Here is a 21793-nt window from a genome sequence, read left to right as displayed (position 1 = left end):
GCAGGCTGGGCTTGGTGGAGACTTCCAATATGTAGCCTCTCCAAGTGACTTAAGCTGCCACCCATCCCCCCCAACCCAGCAAGGACTGGGTTGCAAGAGGGAAGGAGATATGAGAGAGAGCTTCACACATCCTGGGAGGAAGTGTCTGGAAAGTGAGCATCTCAAATGAACAAGGCAGAAGCTGTAAGGCTTTTCTGACCTAGTTTTGGGGGGGTCACAAAGCATCATTTCCACTGCATTGTCCTGTGACAAGTGAGTTACTAAGATCAGCTCAGTTCAATAAGAGGAGAATTGAACTCTAATTCTTGATGGAGGCGTGCCAAGTTCACATTGCAGAACATGTGTGAGAGAGATTTCTGTGGCCATCTATGGACAGTACAACTGCATATTGCCTAATTCAACTATTGCAACTTTGTTGCTACTTAGGACCAGATTGCTTCTGTTTTTATAAATATTCTCTTATAAGGCAATATTTGGGAGACTGCAAATAAAAATGTATAAGACCACAAAACGAACAGCTAATCCTTTTTCTACAGCAGAGGCCACATACTGGTAACTCTGTAACTGAATTTATTCTGAAAAAAGCTTCTTTGAACCATACTATATTTTAAAAATCATGAAATTTTACATCAATATCCATTTATTTATTCTCTCTTGAAAAACATGAGGGAAACCGACAATCCTGGGTTCAAAGTCTGAAGTGATTTTGGTTGGGAAAGTGGAGAGCAATGGCCGCCCTTTAGCAGTGGTGACCCTTCAGCTCACCACAGATCTTTCATTATCTCCCTGACAAAATTCACCTCATTTAGTTAAGATACTTATTTGACTCCTGCAGATATATTTATATTTGCAACATCGTTCTAGTAGGTTATGTCTAAATTCCTCCACCTGGCACTCAAGGTTCCTTAAAATTTCACTTTATCTACCCTCCCAGCCCTACCTCCTCCTGTGCTACATTCAGAATTGCCTGTCACTTGACCAATTTCAGTCTCTATACTTAAGTGCGTTCCACTTATTCCACACCAGAGCCTAGTGGTCACATTGCTGCTATATTTGTAATTTTTCCTTTTCTTCTGCCTTTCCAAGCTACAGCCACTCTTCAAGCTACCACTGGGGTCCTACCTCTTCCAGGAGTAGCCTGACTCATAGTGATCTCTCCCCAGAGCAGCATCTGAATCACTCATTTTACTACTTTCCATCGCTATTTAAGTGATGTAATGTGTTGTGCATATGCCTCAGCTGCTTCCAGATTCTAGAATATAGGTGACCACTCTATTGTTCTTTTTCTCTACCCAGAAGGGTAACTATAGAGGGAGTTTCTCCAAAAATTCATGTTAAAGGAATCTAAAGGGAAGAGATGAAAAGGAATGAAGGAAGAGAGGACAGAATTTTTTTTTCCTAAATACAAAAACTTAAAGAAAAGAAAAAGGTTGCCCAAACTGTTTCTTGCATCCTGAAGCTGTAATGGAAGATCTGGTTTCAAAGAGTCAGATCACAAAACCAGCTTATAATAACATTTAAGTATTTTCTGGAATCTTGTGTGGTTATTCTGATTTTAAATATTGTTAACTATATACATAACTCTGAGACTGAGCTGTGAATTTAAACTATATTTTCACTATTGCTAAAATGGGGATTTGGAGGAGAACCTGCCCCCGTTTTTCACTGTGCGTAGAGGGTAGGCCTTGCCCACTCCCTTCCCCCCACCCTCCACCCCGTGGAATCTGAGAATGAGGAATAGTGGGAAACGGAAGCAGTGATTGCAAGTAAAGCATGAAGGTGAAGGGAGTGATTTCTGCGGTCATGGTATCCTCTTCGGTAAACTAAGGGGCTTGGATTAAGGGAACCCTAAAGTTCTGTCCTCTTTTAGCACAGGTGCATTTCAGATTTAAATAAAGGGAGGCCCCTTTTCCAGTGCCTGAAAGGGAAATGCTACGACTTTTTGAAAGGTTTCATGTAGCTGCAAGCAAATGGATGCCACATTGCAAACCCTTTACTAAAGCGTGCATGGAACAATTTCAACAAAATAATCCATGTTGAGAAGACATCTATAAGCGAATGAAACCCAAAATGCCAGGGGTGGAAAGCTTAGTTTAACAGAATCAGGTGAGGTGATAACTTCATGGAATCATAGCATTTTGGGGTTAGACGTGGGTTTAGTAGGTAGTATGCTACTCTTTTATTACTGAGAGGGAAACTGAGTCCCAGAGAGGTTCCGTGTCTTGCTCAGATACTCAGGTAGCCAGTGGCATTCTTCATTTTTACTTTGTTAAATTTGTATTTTGTTTTGATCTGTTTCTTGTGAGAATAACATATCTTTAAGAAAATAAAGATTTATGATCTGGGCAATATAGTACCTGAATAGATTAATGAAAAGTATAATGAGTATTAAATTGCACTTAAACTTCTTAAATCCTGTAATTTCTGATAATCTGCATATAATATTTATCTCTTTTCATAGATATAAATGAAGATGATTTTTTTTTGAGTAATAACATACGTACTTTTCAAGGAAAAAAACCACCAGGCATTTCCTGTCAGGTAATGTGAATAATCAACACTTGGCGTGTGTTTTGTGAAAATCATCTTGTTATTGAGTTCTGTAATATTTTAGATGCAGTGTACAATACTTAGCCTTGTAGCTATTTTGTATTTAGGTATTATAGGTTGTTTTTGTAATTGATATGCTTGTATCTCTGTGAATTGGAAATGAAAAAATCAAATGATGACTTGAGTTAATAAACTATTTTGATTATGCAAAACATTATGCCTTACAGCCTTTTGATAAGTAACTCTGAGCCTGTTAAATTAATGTACTGGGATTTTCTCTGACAAGACCTATGTTAAGTGCTTAGAACTATCTGGCAACCTTCAGTGAGGGGCACATCCCTCATGTTTTTACGTTTGATATAAAAACATATACTGTTATTCCTGACATATCCCTTATAAATTGCATTAATTAGCCCAGGAGTTCAGGCAATTAAGAATGTCTGAACCTTGGGCCTCCCTCATAATAATAACATAACATTAATTAACAGCCAAATAGTTGCTATTCACCTTGTAATGAAAAACAGTATATGAGCCAATCGGGCCAACTCAAGCATCATACTGATTTTTGATATTTTTCTGACAGCCCATCATGTTCTCTTTCATCATTCTGATAGTTTTATTAGGAAATTTAGAACTGGCCTTCCTCGGTGCAGTAGACTGATCAATTGGAAGACAGGATACAGCATCTGAATTGTGAGGGGCTGATTTGGTGAGGAAAGGAAGCTCACATTCCTAAATCCAGCCTGATTTCTGAGGCTGTCGGAGGCCTTCCGATGGATTGGACAGTGGACTGTGATCGGCCACAGTTTCTCCTGGTGGTTTGGATGCTGCCAGAGTAATAGTAGTGAGCTCCTGAGGGGGCTGCACCACATTGCCTGAGTGCCTTCAACGGGCAAGATCTCCTGCAGTGCATGGTGGGGAGTTCTGGAAACAGACAGAGCTCTGAATCCTAGTTTGGCCCTTAGTAACTCTGTGATTTGGGGCAATTTACTAATCTCTCTCTGCCTCAGTTTTTATGATCTGTAAAGTCGGTCTATAAAGACCCTTTCTCTCCTGGCTGTCAGGAGGATTGAAAGAGATACTTTATTTGAAAGCATTTCGCTGCATGGCTGGCATTTAGGAGATGCTTAAAAAGGCTTCATTGTGGTCCTCCCTGAGGCTCCTCTTTTCTCTCCTCCTTCCCTTTCCTCCTCCTTTTACTCTTTGCAAGGGCTTCACGACACTTTCACAAGCACGGCTGGCAGATTATTTCTGAAATCTGCAGTCTCATTCTCCTAAATTTAGATGAAGCCTTAGATATAGTATCTAAGTAAACAGTGTCTGATGGCCAGGAAATAAATGAAGGCCGATTTACAGTGAGAGCTCCCCAGACATGTGTGGTGCCAAGAGAAGCCCTTCTTTAGGATTTTAGTAGAAATTAGAACCATCTCTGAGAATGAAGAAAATGATGTAAAAACTTTGTAGGAGGGTTAAAGGTAAATCTTTGCTACCCCAATCCTTCTGGCATTTTCATTGGCTAAGAAATGATCCTTCTAGAATAGTAACCACTCACTTGTACTGTGTAGTTTATCACTAAAGATCAGTTGAGGGAATTCATAAGCAGTGACAGACAAGCAGGAGATATCTAATCTAGAAATCTTCATTTGGGAGTAGAGGGTGGTCTCATCTATCTTTAATATCTCTCTCCTTTTTTTTTAAGATTTTATTTATTTATTTGACAGAGAAAGACACAGCGAGAGAGGGAACACAAGCAGGGGGAGTGGGAGAGGGAGAAGCAGGCTTCCCGCGGAGCAGGGAGCCCGATGTGGGGCTCCATCCCAGGACCCTGGGACCATGACCTGAGCCGAAGGCAGACACATAACAATTGAGCCACTTAAGCCACCCAGGCGCCCCTAAAATCTCTCTTCTTATTCATGGTGGGCATTCAGTTGAATTTAATTCATTAAGAAACACTCTTTCTGGGGCACCTGGGTGGCTCAATGGGTTAAACATCTGCCTTCAGCTCAGGTCATGATCTCAGGGTCCTGGGATCGAGCCCCTCATCGGGCTTTCCTTTCAGCGGCAAGTCTGTTTCTCTCTCTCTGTGCTCTCTCTTGCTTTTGCTCTCTCTTAAATAAATAAACAAAATCTTTAAAAATATATTAAAAAACACTTTTCCTGTACGACAGAATACTTTAGTGAAGTATTATTAAGAAGTGTTATGCAAATTATTAACCTGTTAACTCCTTGTGACTGAGAAAAAGTAAAAGCAGTTTACTCTTTGGAAGGTGGGGCAGAGAGGGCACCGTCCTGTGGTGTGAAGGGGCAGACTGGCTTCTCGGTGGGAGCTGTAAGAATGGACTTTGGCATAGAATGGCCTCTCATCAAGTGAGCAAATGACTTCTCAGAGCAGTGTTTCTCCACTGTGGCCTGGGGACTGTCTGTATCAGAATAAGGAGACTTGGGGGCGCCCGACTCTTGACTTGGGCTCAGGTCATGACCTCAGGGTCATGAGATCGAGCCCTGCATGGGGCTCCTTGCTGGGGGTGGAGTCTGCTGAGGATTGTCACTCTCCCTCTGCCCCCCATCTCGCTCATGTGTGCTCTCTCTCAATCTCTCAAAAAAAAAAAAAAAAAAAAAAAGAATGCGGGTACTTGTTAAAAGTGCAGACTTCTGAGCCTCACCCCTGTCCAACTGAATTACCATGGCTGGGGCTAGGAATAAATATTTTTATGAGTGAAATGATGATGCTAAGTACATGAACCATGAGACTCTATGGCATCCAGACAGCTGATTGATGGGCACTTGACTACAGACATGATGCCCCATGAAATTTCACTTTACAAGCCCAAACTTGGCTCATGTCTGGTCTGGGAAGACAATAGCCTCATGGAAAAACCGAAGCTGGTTTTTGTTTCCTATTGTGAGAATGATACATATTCATTGTAGAACTTTTTAAAATCATGTAAAAGTAGAAAGGATTAAAATAATGAATAATATCTTAACAGGGCACAGATGTCATATGGCTGGCCATTTTACTGAATATCATTAACATGGGATAAAGTTCATGGGACATAAAATATATTCATAGTTCTAATTATCACGGGACTATGCCTGCAAAAATATGCTTTGGACAATAAAAACATTCGTAATACAAAATTTCAACATTAACTGAATTCCCAATCAGGAACCCCTCAACTAAACATGTTTCCTTCATGTTCTCAAAATAAGAGGACAGATTTCAGGCATAGAAGAAAGTACAAGGAACCAAGGGGCAGGAGGTGGGGGTGGGAAGCGTTTATGGAATTCTCTCTCCAATACCGATTTAGTTCCATGAATATTTCTGACTGCTTGGCCTGGGATAAACTTGCTGGAGAACCCACCTTGCAGGACAAGTGCCAATGGGGAGAGTTTGAAGCAAAGCCATCCGCCTGGTACTGTTGATCATTATACTGACCATAAAGAACCTCTTGGAGGTAACTTGACTCCCAGCATTTATTTTTGTATCCTTGTTCTTATTTGTTATTTTCTGGCAGCATTCAGTTGATGGCTCAGACCTTTTGTAGCATATTGAAAAGGGTATAAAATATGCAGTAATACAGACTTTGGGCTAATATATTTTCAAAAATGTTTCATGCCTCATTTCTCACGTAAATTCCTAGGTTGCTTTCAGCCTTCAGAGCGTCATTCATATTCATGATAGAAAAGAGGGATAACATTTATTACTTTCAGTGCTGGTGATATTAAGCCCTGTCAAGCACCCCCACCCAGGACTGCACCAAAACATTTTCTCCCTAAGCTGCTTCAGTGGAAAAAGTGTTGCTGCGTGAATTAATTTTTAAAAAAATATGTGTGTGTATGTAAGTGTGGGTTAGGTTCTCTTCTAAGGCTTAGATCACTTTGCACGCATTTCATCCAATTTCTCCTTTGATGTCCTTTTCTTTGGAGACTGCAAAGCTTTTGAATTCTCAGCCTCCCCTGTAGTTAGGGTGGTCATGAGATCCAGTTCTGACCAGGGAATTATAGTGAGAAATGCCTGGGGAGGGTTTTCTCTTCAGGGACGGTGGGGGGCAGGGGGTGGGGAGCGGGGAGCAAATCCTGAGGAGAAAGTTTTGTCCTTTGCCCTTTTCTTGCTGGAAGCTGGGACATGGTATCTGCTGAGTTAGCAGCTATCCTTTCACCAAAGGGCAAAAGGCACATGTTAAGAATGGTGGACCAGGGGAGTGCCTGGTGTGGGTCGGGGGGAGTCAGTTAAGCGTCTGCTTTCGGCTTAGGTCATGATCTTGGAGTCCTGGGATCCAGCCCCACATCGGGCTCCCTGCTCAGTGGGGAGCCTGCTTCTCCCTCTGCCTGCCGCTCCCCCTGCTTGTGCTCTCTCTCTCACTCCGTCAAATAAATAAATAAAATATTAAAAAAAAAAAAAAAGAATGGTGGAGCAGGCAAAGGCACAGAGCCTGATTCCTCGGGGACACTCTTGGGTTACTGCATCAGCGTTGGACTGCCTATATTTGGACTCCTTGTTGTGAGGAATCATAAGCCCCACACTTGTTTAAACCACTATGGTTGGGTTTTCTGTTCCTCAAAGCTGAACGTATTCCTCATAGATACACTTTATTTGTGTAACTGCCACTTTTGCTAGTGCTGAGCCCTAATTGCTCTAAGATATTCAACCAAACCTTGCGCACAGTTAGAGCGTGTCTCAACTCAGCCCTGACTGTGCAATCTAGACCAGCCTCCTCCAGGGTAATCAGCATCTAGAGCTGAGAGTTAGTCATTTAGTCCTTGAGAGAAAATTGGATTAATAACAACAACAACAACAACAAACCTCTTTGCTACATACAGCCCATTGGCAAGGTAGAGACTTAAAACTGTATCCAATACAGGGGAGCCTGGGTGGCTCAGTCATTAAGTGTCTGCCTTCGGCTCAAGTAATGATCCCAGGGTCCTGGGATTGAGCCCCGCATCGGGCTCTCTGCTCAGCAGAGACCCTGCTTCTCCCTCTCCCACTCCCCCTGCTTGTGTTCCCTCTCTCGATGTGTCTCTCTCTGTCAAATAAATAAAAAAATCTTAAAAAAAAAAAACAAACTGTATCCAATACAGCACACCATTGTTGGAAAAAAATGTGTAGATTGGATCAAAGTGGGACTGCTTTTTGGTGAGCTTAACTGAGGTGGCTTGACACGCAGTGACTGGGAAAATAAGGTTATGCTGTGATCCAGGAGAGGCAGGTCCCTCATTAGGTTTTATCAGACAAATTTGGGATGGTTCTAGTCAAAGGTGTGAAAAAAACTGTAAGGCAGGAAAAAAAAACAGGCCAAAACGACAGATTAACTAGTACTTGCCAGAGTCAACCAAAAAATAGCTAGTTTTTGTGTATGATGTAATATAAAAATGAACAAATTATGTTGCACATCATTCTTATTTTCAGGTACTTTCTTATCCATTATGTAACTTTGCTACCATATTAGTTATCTGTTTTCAAACTCCCTCTCCCTACTCTAGGCAGGGGTTTCTGCTTCTTGCTGGAGGCCTTTTGGAGAAATCAGTACCTCATCTTGTTGGCCTTTCCATGTGGCTGCTTGAGTAAATCAGAGTGTTGCATTTGGCTTCCCCCAGAACAAGTGATCCAAGGCACAGAGTAAGAAGGAAACCATGATGCCTATTAAGACTTAGTCTCAGAAGTCATATGCCATCACTTCTACCTTATTCTATTTGTTATGGACAAGTTATTAAATCCTGCTCATACTAAGGAGAGGGGCATTATGACCCACCTTTTGAAGAGAGCAGTATAAAACAATGTATGAACATATTTTGAAACCACCAAAGCTACCTAATAATATTACATTGTAGATGGAGGAGTTTTCCTATATCCCAAGAGCAATATTTTAACTCATTTTGCAGATAGAAAGAATGTAGAGCTCTATTTGTTAGCTAGAAAAAAAAATATAACCTCTTTTTTTAATAGAAGATTTTACAGAGTGGTTTTAGTTGGTGTTAAAGGAACATTGAGTGTTAGTATGAAACCCACATCTTGGTCTCTGGTGAAATGAAATTAAAATCAGAATAGATTTTCCTATTTTAGTACCCAAAGTCATGTTCGCTCTATCTATCTATCATCTATCTATCCATCCATCCATCCACCCCCTTTTAAAGCAAGGAAAGAGGTTAAGCTGTCCCCATTTCAACTTTGTTTATACACAGAAAAAGAAATGCCTGGTTCTAACAAATGAATTTTATGAATGAACTCTATTCCTTAGCCAAATTCTTATTTAAATATATATATATGGGTATTATCCCATCTTGATCATTCTGAAAGGTTGAAAGGAATTATTTGGGTATTCCTTAGCATTATTCTCATTTTTAAAAGAATTATACAATTCAAAAAATGGCTTGAAAAAACATTCTGGTAACTTACACTGTGCCAAGCACCAAGTACTAGTTGACATCTTTAAAATGTAACACAAACCTGAAAATGTGGGCTTAATCCTTTACAAATCCACATGCTACACCCAATGGCAAAATGAAATCCAGTCACTCAGTACTAGCTTCAGTCACTTCAGCTATTCTGTTGATTTCTACTTCTTGCCTTTTGGTCCTTGATTAGAATTTGTGGGACTTTTGCTTAGCTTTGGACTTTATACTCCAAACTTGCTTCGCCTTTAGATGGGTGATAACTTTAGACATGAACTTGTTTAAATTCTCTGTGTCTCAGTGTCCTTATGTGTAAAATGTGTAAAATGGTGATGAGAAAAATTTCTTATGATTGTTATAAATATTAAATGAAACAGCATATGCATATTACCCCCAGAAGATGTTTAGTGATCATTTGTGTGCTCTCCCTAAACTCCTTGCAATCCCATTGTAGGCCTCACTCTCAGAATAAAATTTGAAATTTCCTTCTATTCCATTGTAAACTCCATCCAAGGCCTCTTGCTTAATACCAGGTACATGACTTTTCAAGTAGATGTCAACAGTAAGAAGCTTACATTGACAAGTACTACACATAATAAAAAATATCCTGTGTTATTATTCCAGATATTACCTAACTCCCAATGTATATTTGGTTTGAGTTTAAAAGAGTTTCAAAAACGATGTCTATTATGTACCTAACAGTGAAGGGCAGAAAGGGAGTAAGGTATAGACTGCTTCATAAACCATTTTCTTGATCCTAACTCTTTCTACCAACTTCTTCTGAGTTTTGGATCATGTGTTGGGACTGAAGTTGGTGAACGATGGGGAGCAAATCCACTATATATATAATATGTATACATACTATATACACATACCTACACACAGATATTCATCTTTATATGTATGTATCTGATGAAATGGTAGTCCATGTACCTTGTTAACTTGATGATTATTAAAATTGAGAAAATGGATCCTTTCTCCATTATTTTGGCACCTGTGTGGTTTTACTTTTGTTTTTTTAAGGAATGTTAACATCAATCGTGTCTTTTCTTTTTCTAATGCTAAAGAGAGTAACTTTTCATACTGGCGTCCATCTTACTATCAAAGACTACTGCCCATGGCATGGTAGGAAACTTCCCTCCAAATAATACTATTTAACTGGTTTTTCTGTTTGCCAATAATTTCCCAATAATTTTAGTACAGTAAGCATAATTTTCTATAGTTTGCCACATAGAAGTGTTTTTAGAGAACATAAAAGACTCGTCCTTATTGAGCAGCTTTCTGACTTAAGCCTAAAGCAGTAAAGTTTTTATGTCAAAATGTTCCCCCAAATTTAGCAATTTCTCCTGAGATTAAGGAAAATTTTATAGTGTTAAAAAGTTTATCTCTGTGTGCCAACTTTCTCTTACAATATTAAAATCCTCAGATCACCTTAACCACCTTCCTTTCCTTGTTGGGCCATTGCTAAACAGAAATTCAGGGAAAGGACATGTTTTAGAAGGTAGGGAAAATTTGCAGGACACTCATGGACATCAGCACATCTTGGAGTGTTACAGATAAGCCCTCTTTACAATTATTTTTCCAGACCTGCTTTTGGGACCACTGCTAGCTAAATTATACAGATTTATTTGATTATTATTTCCTAAAATGTAATATAAACTTGCAGATTCTGTGGCAAATAAGTACCTTCAGTAAATCTTGTTTCTTTATGTAGGTACAAATACGATCGTTTCAAGGTATCTCCATTCACAGCACTCTCTTCCCAAAGATAATTAACATGTTAACAATCTAAATTTAATAGTTTTCTTCTCAACAGTAGTTTTTTGCCTAAGGGATGATAGCTATTCTAGGTAGGAAGAGGTGATGAAAAGGTACTATTTAAATATTACTTCTATTTCCTGAAAACTACTGTACTCTGCCCTTGGTGGTACCATGCCTTCTAAGTTTTCAATAACTAGTTAAATATCAAAGAGCTGTAGGAAGAAAAACAACAACAACTGAATCTTGATGAATACAAAGGGGACTTCCCAGATGAAAATAAAGCTAGGCATTTGGGAGGACTAAGAAGTAACTTAATTAGAGACAGAATCAAGAGAACCAGATCAAGAGACCTGGAGCTACCACTATGCTCTTGGGCTACTAAATTCACATTTCCGTGCCTCAGTTTCCTCCTTTTGAAAGTAAGGTAGTGGACTAGATGAATACAAAAACTTGTTGAAGCTCTAATAATATGTGATCAATAGTAGCTCATTCTCATTTTTTCCTTGATATTCTTCTGAAGTCCAAGAGTGGGATGTAAAGTAACAAAAGGAGATACTTATCTAGTTTAATGTCCCTAAACTTGTTAGAGGAACAGTGAATTCCTGTTACTGAAGCACAGAGAGGCCAAGTGGCTTGCTCAAGTTCACATGGCTAGTCACAAAGCAGAGCATCACAGTAAAGCAGCCCCGTGTCTGCAGACCAGGGCTGGTTCTATCAAACCAGGTGATTTTTTTGTTTCTTTATTGTGTAGATTAAACTGTAACTGGTAGGTACAAGGGTTGTATTCATGAAATTTCCTATACCCATAGCTCATTGTATGCTAGAACTCTAGTAGATGCTTAAGAAAAATTAATTTGTACGCTGGCACTTAAATTTCCTACTGCACACATTTTTGGGTCAGCTAGAGGGTGCACTCAAAAAGAGAAATAATCTTATGAAAAGTTCTGGAAACTTCTTCCAAATTTCAGAGCAGAGGATTATTACACAGGAAGCAATCTCTGACTTGCATAATCCAGGCAGCTCCCAACTGACTTCACAGTGTCTCCACACTAAAGGACTGACCCCAACATATAGGTAAATAAGCAAAGAGCAGTCTTGGCTCCTCCCATACAGAAGTGGGGAAAGATGGCCATTAACTTCCATGTGCCATGGAAAATAGAGCCTATGTGTCACATATTCCAAGACCAGAATTGTGAACACCAAAATCTACTTCAGAGGAAGCAGAAGGAGCCAGAAATCTGTATTAGAACTTGAGTAGGTGATTTGTATTTATATAGTGAGATAAGACTGTTACATAAAGGGCTTTGTTAGACATGCTAAATTACACTGTTCAAATGCCTCTTAATCCTCTAGGCAAGTACATTTCCCTTCCCCATATTACCTTATGCAATCTTCTCTCTTGTGAATAACCATCACATTTTATTTGTACTTCTCACATGGCACGTATTAACCTTTTCCTCCAGATGTTCTTTTAAGATTTTATTTATTTACTTATTTATTTGAGAGAGAGAGCAAGCGAGAGAGAGCAAGAGCAGGGAAGGGCAGAGGGAGAGGGAGAAACAGACTCCCCGCTGAGCAGGGAGCTGGATTGGGGACTGATCCCAGGACCCTGAGTTCATGACCTGAGCCCAAGGCAGACACCGACGTGCCCCCCGCCAGACGTATTTCTTTAAATTTTTTTTAAAGATTTTATTTATTTATTTGACAGAGAGACAGCAAGAACAGGAATGCAAGCAGGGGGACTGGCAGGCAGAGGGAGAAGCAGGCTCCCTGCTGAGCAAGGAACCCGATGCAGGACTTGATCCCAGGACCCTGGGATCATGACCTGAGCTGAAGGCAGACGCTTAACCGACTGAGCCACCCAGGCATCTCTCTCCAGATGTATTTTTAACCAAGTGTTCTGTTCATATATATTTATTGACCATATTAGAGACCAAGTTTCAGATGTGTAAAAATAACTCTGGAGCCCCCAAAATCTCATACTTTTAATGGAGGGAACACACACAGGGACAGACTACTGTTTGTTGGTTTTTTTTTTTTTTTAATCATTCATACTGTTAAACAATGAGCATCACAAAGCAGACAAAATCTTATTCTCCTTTGTAGCTCCCACAGAGTAGGTGCTCAGTAAATGTGTGTTGAGTGAGTAAATAAATATTTTTCAAGTCTCTAGGAGAATATATTCTATTTCATTAATTAAGTCATTCAATTGCCTATTCATTCAGTGCCCTTTTTAAAAATTATGCTTAACAATTGCACTACTGGGTATTTACCCCAAAGATACAAATGTAGGGATCCGAAGGGGTATGTGCACCCCGATGTTTATAGCAGCAATGTCCACAATAGCCAAACTATGGAAACAGCCAAGATGTCCATCGACAGATGAATGGATAAAGAAGATGTGGTATGTATATACAATGGAATATTATGCAGCCATCAAAAGGAATGAAATCTTGCCATTTGCAATGACGTGGATGGAACTAGAGGGTATTATGCTGAGTGAAATAAGTCAATCAGAGAAAGACATGTATCATATGATCTCACTGGTATGAGGAATTCTTAATCTCAGGAAACAAACTGAGGGTTGCTGGAGTGGTGGTGGGAGGGGTGGGGTGGCTGGGTGATAGACATTGGGGAGGTTATGTGCTATGGTGAGTGCTGTGAATTGTGTAAGACTGATGAATCACAGACCTGTACCTCTGAAACAAATAATATATTATATGTTAAGAAAAAAAGAAGAAGAAGAAAGCAGGAAGGGAAAAATGAAGGGGGGGAATCAGAGGGGGAGACGAACCATGAGAGACTATGGACTCTGAGAAACAAACTGAGTGTTCTAGAGGGGAGGGTAGAGGGGAGGGGCGTGGGGGGATGGGTTAGCCTGGTGATGGGTATTAAAGAGGGCACATACTGAATGGAGCGCTGGGTGTTATATGCAAACAATGAATCATGGAACACTACATCAAAAACTAATGATGTAATGTATGGTGATTAACATAACATAATAAAAAAATAAAAAAATTATGCTTAACCTTATTTTAAGTATTGGTCCAGTGTTCATTTAATTTTAGTTTGTATTACTGAAAAAATAATAAATTTTATAATTACAATTATATAATACCTAACATCAACATGGCACTTTTTCCACCAATTATTTTTTCAATCAGTTCATTTATATAAATGAATTATTTTCAAATTGTCTTTTTAGTTAGTTGTAGTTCCAAGAAAGCATTAAAATAATTTTGTGAAATGAGACTTGTTTGTTTTCATAGGTTGCGCTGATTGATTCTAGTTCATAATTCTTTAGGTTTTATTACTGTCCATTGAGTTACTAAATGTTAATTGATCATCGTGACCTTACAGATTATCTTTTTAGAGTATGTTTTAAGTCATAAATAAAGAGTAGTTTCTTTTATATGGAAGAGAATGTATCTACAGCTTTGGGGTTTTAATAATCTCAGCATTTAAAGCAAAATATTTTTGTTTTTACCATGAAAATAACTTTCCTCATTTTTATCCAGTCTCTAGGTAATTTTTCAAGTGGCTAGGAGAAATTCACAGTAGAAAAACTTAGGTACTTATGTTCTGCTTGACAGAAATAGATTTGATCATAAAGACCTGTATTCTAAATGTATTTTTAAATTATAGAATTTCTCCTAATTATAGGAGTAAAATATGTTCATTGTAGAAAACTTGGAAAATGCAGGGTATTTAAAGAGGGGGGGAAAAGCCACTTAGAGTGGTGTTTGTACTTTTTATACAAATTTACATACTGATTTTTCACGTAAGAGCATTTAAAAAAAATCATTTCTAAAGCCTGAAATTGGGAAATCTTTAGTAATTAAGTGAAGAGTCAGAAGACTTGGAAGCTCAGAAAAACTGTCAATGCAAAATACATGAAACTATCTGAGGTTTCATTTCAGGGAGTTCATTACAGGCTTTCTTTAAAATAAACCAAGATATTAATTTTAAAAGATCTCTATTTCCCCTGTTGAAGAAATTATGTGAAATAGACATCAAGTGATCAGGCTTTTTCTCTTTGAATACTTGTTAAAGAGTCATGAGAGAGGAACAGTTTTCTAAATCAGAAGAACAAAAAAAGAACAAAGGGAAATTATTTTCCTTCATGCAAAGTTTATCATGTTACTTTCCAACTTCCTTTTCATTAGTGGGATAAAGAGTACACAATTCAGACAGTTAGGTGATCTGGGTATAGTTTCCGTAAGCCTAAGTTTCTCCTGCGTGAAAGGAAGGGATACTATTGGAAAAAATTTAAATTCCCTTGTAGTGAAATATATGTGGGAAAGAAGATATGTGTGTGCATTTATGAGGTGTTTAATATATATATTTTTTCATATATTACATTTGTATATGAATAAATAATATATAAGAAAAATAAAAGATATCTATATATTCATATACATCTATATGAAAGAGGAGATATATATATATAATATATCTATTTCATATATATATATATGAAAGAGAATAGACCTATAAATCTGAGAGTGTCTTCCTGATACTTGTCCTCTATTAGGGAAGCATTTAATAATCAAAACCCTGGATTTGATTGGTCTTAATTTGGCTGTCAATCCTAGATAATTAGTAGTTATTCTGGCTTCTAAATAAAAATCTTGTGAGAAAGGACATTGGATTAAAAGTCAGAATACTTGATTCTCATCCTTGCTCTATTATTAATGAATTATCTTTCTCTGGAAAAGCCACTTAGCTTCTCTGGTTTTTCTCATTTTTTAAATAGGCTGGTAGACTAGATGTCCAATAAGTTCCATCCCAGCTCATAAAATATGGTTGTAGGACTACTCCAGTTCAATAATTCATTGATGCTAGTTTCTAAAAATTATTCTATCATCCTAATAGTCAAGCAAAATGTCAGAAAGTGAGGTATTTAATCTAACATTTCTAACAAAATTTTTACATTATTTAAGGAATGTGAGCAAAATAAAGGATATGCACATTTACACATGAAAGATATAGTATATACATGGTAAAATATACATATGAAAAATATTTAATTTATATTCACATATAATTGCCATTTAATAGGAGAAAAACTTAAACTAAATACAAAAATTTTCTTATCTCTTTCTCTCAGTCTCAATCCCTAATTCTGTTTTTCACATCATTACATTTTAAAGAAATAGATTTTACCAAATCAAGTCCTCATCCATCCATTCATTCATTTTGTATCATTACTTCAACTAATTCATACAGAGTACCAACTATCAACAATGTTATAGGTACCAAGCATACTTCATGGTACCTATATGGAAGGTTATGGTTTCTGCCTTCCTTCAGTTTAGAGTCTATGGGGAAGGAAGACATTTAACCGATGATGACACAAAAATATAAATCGGAAATTGTGGTGAAAGCCAAGAAGGTAAAAGAATAGGGATCTAATTTGGACTTGGGAGTCAGGAAAGATCTCTCTGAAAAATGACGTTTAGGAGGAAGCTGCAGGGGTGAGTAGGAATTCACCAGTCCGGGTGAATGAGAATATGCATTCCGGGCAGAGAGAGCAGTGTACATAAAACACTCAGGAAACAACGTGCTTTGGAGATTGGGAATCTAAACATCTTCACCTGGTGAGTGTGAAGGGAGTCTGGAGACAAGGTCTTACAAACCCAGTCAAATATTTGGGATTTTATTTAAAGAACCCTGGGAAATTTTGCAGTAATTTAAGCAAGATAGTAGTATCATCAGATTTACATCTTTCAAAGAGAACTCTAACATTATATTGTGAATCAACTGAAGAAAGGCAAAAGTAAAAACACAAAGCAAAACAAAAGAGACTCTTGGCAGTAGTTTCAATGAGAGAAGATTAAACTAGGGTGGTAACAATGGAAATGGTGAAAAAGAAACAGGTTCAAGATACATTTTGGAGGACAGACCAAACTCAGTAATAGAATAGACCAAATTCAGTAATGGAATAAATATAAGTAAACAGAGGAGAGGTAAGTGGCAAAGGTGATAATCTGATTTATGGAATGTGCATGAGGGTGGATGAAGATGGCATTCACTGAGTGGAAGAAGATGAGAATCATGTTGGTGGTGTAGAGGTCAGTTTTGATAGTGCTCAGAAGTCATTTTAGGTAGACAGTTGCATCTGTAAGTCTGAAGCTCTAACAAAAACTCTGGAGAAATAATTAGGAATCATCAGCATGTAAGTGGCCTTAAAAAGTGTGTGTGTGTGTGTGTGTGTGTGTGTGTGTGTGTGTGTGTGTAGGTGAGAAAAGAATGATGGTAATATTAGATGAGGACCCAGAGCTAGCTGTAAAGGAATTTAAGCATTTAGTTTTGAGAGAAAAGGAGTTACCAGAATATAGGAGTTAGAGAAAGAAGAGCCAAAAAGGGTGAAAGGAAAACCAGAAAATATGTGTCACAGAGGCCAAAAAAAGAAATTGTTTCCTGCAGATCATCATGGTCAATATTGCTGCATATCAAGCAATAATGGAATCTGAAAATAGTTCATTGGAAAACAAAAGCAATCTAAATGGAATAGTAGAGGCAAAAGCTGATTGACAAGTACGTGAGGGGAGTTGAAAGATGAGAAATTAGAGGAATTAAAGGAAGCATACACGGTTAACTTTTCTGAGAAGCATGCCCGGGAAAGGGAGCAGAAAGAGTGGTAAATAAAATATGGTGAATTAAAGATGGATAAGATCAGAACATATTTTGAATGCTTTTGGGAAAAGCCCTTTAAAAAGTAAGATGATCAAAATTCAATAAAGTCGGAAGAAGAATATTAGAACAAATACATGTTCCTCACCTTGTTCTACAAAACTCCTTGAGGGCCCCTCATCAGGTCTCTGGCTGATCTTACAATGCTCTTCCCTCTGTTCTCTTCCTTGGGCATGCTAAGAATTCTTCCAGGATCTTCAGCTTTGGAACCTTTGCACAAGCCCTACCCTCACAGGAATTCTCTTCCCCCTGCTAGTCGCTGGGCTGACCCTTCTCTGTTATTCAGATCTTAGTTCTGGAAATGACCTCCCTGACCATCCACTGAATTCAAAGCCATCTCCAAATCTTCACATCGGTTCCTTCTTATAATTCGGGCTCAGCTTCAGTATCTGTAGTGAAACCACCCCCGACCACCACCCAGTGTAAATTAGTAATCCTCCCCCATCCACACTCAGTCATGCTGTTAACTGTTAGCACAGCAGATATCACATTTTCTTGTTTATGTATGTGTTTATATGTTTATGGTATGTCACTTCCCCCTAGAATGTAGACCGTACGAAAGCAGGGGTCTCATTTTACTTGTTCAATGCCATATCCTCAGAATGTGTGACAGTGCTTGGCATACAGTAGGGTGCTCAATAAAAGTTCGTTTATTGGTTGGATGATGAGTTCAATTTATAAGTCAGTCTTCTTAGAAAACATCTAGAAATTAAAAGGCACATTATTATAAGTTTTAATCAAATTCAGCACAAATATACAGGTAACAGATTAGGGGACTATAGTGAATAACATTATAATTTGGAAAATATTATAAAGGATTTCTTTTTAATAGATAATCTTAATGATTCTATTATCTCTTATCATAATACCTACTCTAACTTTCATCCCTCAGGTATGTACTACCTAATAGCAAGAGAAGGTTTTTTGGAAGTACTTTGCTATTAGAAAGTAGTCAGTCTAGGGTGCCCAGGTGGCTCAGTCAGTTAAGCACCTGCCTTTGGCTCAGGCCATGATCCTAGAGTCCTGGGATCAAGCCCCACATCGGGCTCCCTGCTGAGTGGGGAGCCTGCTTCTTCCTCTCCCTCTGCCTCTCCTCCCCATTCGTGCTCTCTCTCAAATAAATAAATAAAATCTTAAAAAAAAAAAGAAAATAGTCCAGTGTAAAAAATTTACTATGGATAATCCATTTGGTGGATAAAACCTATGTATGAACTCAAGAGTGTATTTACATTCAGCAAACATTTATCAAGCCATGTACTATCCTAGACATAATGGGATTAAAAAATGAATAAAATGCAATAGATTGATCTCTATTAACTCAAAGATCTCTGAGTGATTAAAGATACAAAAGTTAGCGAGACTGTTCTTTGAAAAGGCTATGATACAGTTTGAACAAAATAATGAGAGATCCGTTTGTTTTAACACCTCTGGGCCATGAGCTCTCACTTATATGAATTTAGACACTGTACAAATGCTTTCATTCCTTCTAGGGGCAAATCATTAATACGAAATTCAGTTACCCTGGTATATAACACCTTTCCCCATATCAAATGAAAGTCATTTTCACAAAGAAGGGCGAGGGAGAAGGCTATTTTTGATGCCAGTGTTTCAGTGGAGCAATTAAGCATCTGGCTGTAATAGGAGGAGGTTGCCATATGAAAAGAAGTACAACAAAGAGAATTATCATGCTCAATGGTTGTGCAATGTCAGCTTATTATTTCTGGAAGGGCCTTAAGATTAGAAACTGACTCTTCTTGAGTTACAGGGCCTATAAAGCCGAGTAACTCAGAAAATACTGAAAAGGAATACAGGAGAAAATAATACAAAAATAAATAGCAATAGAAATTGTGTTGAGCTGAGCATGAACCTTTGGAAAGAGAGGGAATATTTTTGCATATCTAAGAAAATCTCATCACAGGCCTCCCTGAAAGATTAAAATGATTTCAATATTTTCCCATTTATTTAATGCAAACAGGTATGGCTTGCTCTGACAAAACATCACATTTCCTACTCAGGTGCTATTATGCAGAGACAGAACATCAAGTTTATATGGGTTGCTCAAAGTCATTCTTAAAGACCAAGAGTAAGTGCTGAAAATAATGATTGGAAATGTTTGTATCTCAGAGATCTTTTTCTCGCAAACATTTCTTTGGGCTTATTTCCTCTCAAAGGATTGGAAAGCACTATTAGCAATATATCTCATTCAAACAATAATGAGGAAACAGGTCATTCGCCTTTTGAAAACTGCAGTATCTATTTAGATGTCATCTATCAGCTGTTCAATGGAAAGAATAAGGCAAAAGCAGAGGGAGGAATATTTCTGCGTCCAGAGATTTCTGGATGAAAGAGAAGTATTCCCCTATATATGAGTTCATATCTAGTTAACAGCACAGAATACAACTACTTTACCAATTTTAAATTTAGCACATAAAGTATTAATTTCCGAAATATTTTGAAATTGTTCTGAGAAAGCTATCCTAAATATAATAAATAAAAACAGTATAAATACAAATTTGCTAACATTAAACTAGTGGGAAGCTTTTCCGTATCTTTCACTTTCAAAGAAATTTCGAGTCATTAAGCAGTATTAATTCTTCTATCCAAATTTTTTGCTATAATAAACCAGTGACACTTATATACTAACTAAAGCATAATACAGAATACCATGGCTCTTCTGTTTTGTTATTTTGCTCAGTGTCTATCTTCTAAAAAGCAAAAGGCTATATAAAGAAAAGTATATTATTTGAAAACAGAAATAAAATGCTGTTTTATCAGAAATTTCCACAAGGAAAAATGAAGAAAATCTGATTTTTGCTTTTTTGTGTGTGCATGCCGTCTGTTCCCACACTTGCAAGTAGCAACTTTAAACCTCTTGTTCCTTCTTTGTTATCCTGCAAAGTCCTTGTTCCTTTCCACTATTTCACATTGAGCATGAGCAACTCATTTATAGATGGTTCCAGATTCAATCTGTTTTGCCTCATGTTGAAGTTAAAAAAAAAAAAAAGGTAAAAAACACCCTGCTTTAGTATGACTGGCCGTTTGTAGTATATTTTACACGTCTGAGACCAAAAATGGTCTGCTTTCAAGTTATTGCTTAAATTGTCCCAGGCTACGGGTTTTAAGGTCACATTATGAATTTTCCCACATTTATGATCTCGACACATTTTATATTTAGCCTTTTGTGAAGAAGAATTTGTCTTTACCTTGAGCTATGTTTGTGCTAGGCCGTAAAATCAGGTGGTGACCCAGTGGAATCAATGGGGACGTTAAAGAGACTACAGCAAAAGGTCCAGACCAAGAAAGCCAGGGTGCCGAGTCTGAAGGAGATGAAACCTACATTCATAAATCTCCGTAAGTCAGCAGTCAAAATGCTGCTAAAAGTTCTTTGAGAAAGAACTGGGGTAGCGTATATGAAATGAAGGCCATTTTGATAAGGCCATAAAATAATCATTAAACGTTGAGGGTTTTCAAATTACCAATTTATTTGTGAAACAGATATCGTTAACCTATTCCTGAATTTTACTTTATATACCCCATATCTTCTTCCCTTCAAGACCAGACTCAGGGATAGAGTGGGAGAAAGAGTCCGGATCAGCACTGTACACTATCCCCATTCTTTGGCCACGGAAAGTAATATCTTTCAATTTTGACGTGCAACTTAGATGTTCGTTTATTTATTCACAATTACATGCTATTGATCGTAATCTTTCATTTACACCAGTTAAACATTTGAACTGAAAGAGATTCAATGATACAGTACAATTTACTATGGGTAATACATATTTCTAATTTCTGTAACTGTTTTATATATTACCAGAAATTTCATCAGACCCTTCACCACATGTAAATATAGGTCTCACTCATCAACTTCATAGTATTGAAGATACACCTTCTTTTTGTTCTCAGTCTTGATCTTCCTTTTCGAAAATATTTCACTGTGACAAATAGTGTATGCATAAATCTCTTTATAGATTGATACCAGAAAAAAAAATTAGAATCGAGGATTTCAGCCCATGCACAGTGAGATTTCATTTTCTTATGAAAGGGGAATATTTCATCTACTTCCTTATGATGCTGTCTATACACATTACCTCAAAAAATTTAAAAAAAATATTAAGAATATAAGCATACCATATCATGTCTATAAGATGTGGGGAATTTTTTTAATTTCAAATTGTAATTTTTCTGAATCTTTCAGTATACTATTTGCATGTGGCTTTCAGTCATTGTAGTCAAACTGAATTTAATCATTATATACAGCTTCAAAATATTTTAGGTAAACTTATCTTTACAAAACAAAGCATTTACTATACAAAAGATCACTCTTTAAAGAATTGCAGTTATAAATTATTTTGTTAAATTAAATGACTTCCCATTTTATCCTGTGGTGTTCACT

General features: G+C 37.6%; 2 protein-coding genes across 2 annotated transcripts in view; both read left to right on the top strand.

The window, feature by feature from the left end:
* LOC113918698 (putative uncharacterized protein ENSP00000383407) overlaps positions 1-2693 on the top strand; it is a 111606-nt gene extending 108913 nt beyond the window's left edge. Inside the window, exon 6 of the mRNA XM_027587395.1 lies at positions 2462-2693. Coding sequence (XP_027443196.1) covers positions 2462-2550 — 89 coding nt within the window. The 3' untranslated portion in view covers positions 2551-2693. The remainder of the gene's footprint in view (positions 1-2461) is intronic.
* A 17958-nt stretch (positions 2694-20651) lies between these two features.
* Positions 20652-21793, top strand: part of SAMSN1 (SAM domain, SH3 domain and nuclear localization signals 1) — an 81984-nt gene continuing 80842 nt past the window's right edge. The window contains exon 1 of the mRNA XM_027586852.1: positions 20652-20748. Coding sequence (XP_027442653.1) covers positions 20655-20748 — 94 coding nt within the window. The 5' untranslated portion in view covers positions 20652-20654. The remainder of the gene's footprint in view (positions 20749-21793) is intronic.

The sequence above is a fragment of the Zalophus californianus genome, chromosome 1, assembly GCF_009762305.2.
Source record: "Zalophus californianus isolate mZalCal1 chromosome 1, mZalCal1.pri.v2, whole genome shotgun sequence".
In the NCBI taxonomy this organism is placed as follows: domain Eukaryota; kingdom Metazoa; phylum Chordata; class Mammalia; order Carnivora; family Otariidae; genus Zalophus; species Zalophus californianus.
Note: the sequence above shows the minus strand (reverse complement) of the source record. Positions and strands in the feature narration are given on the sequence as shown.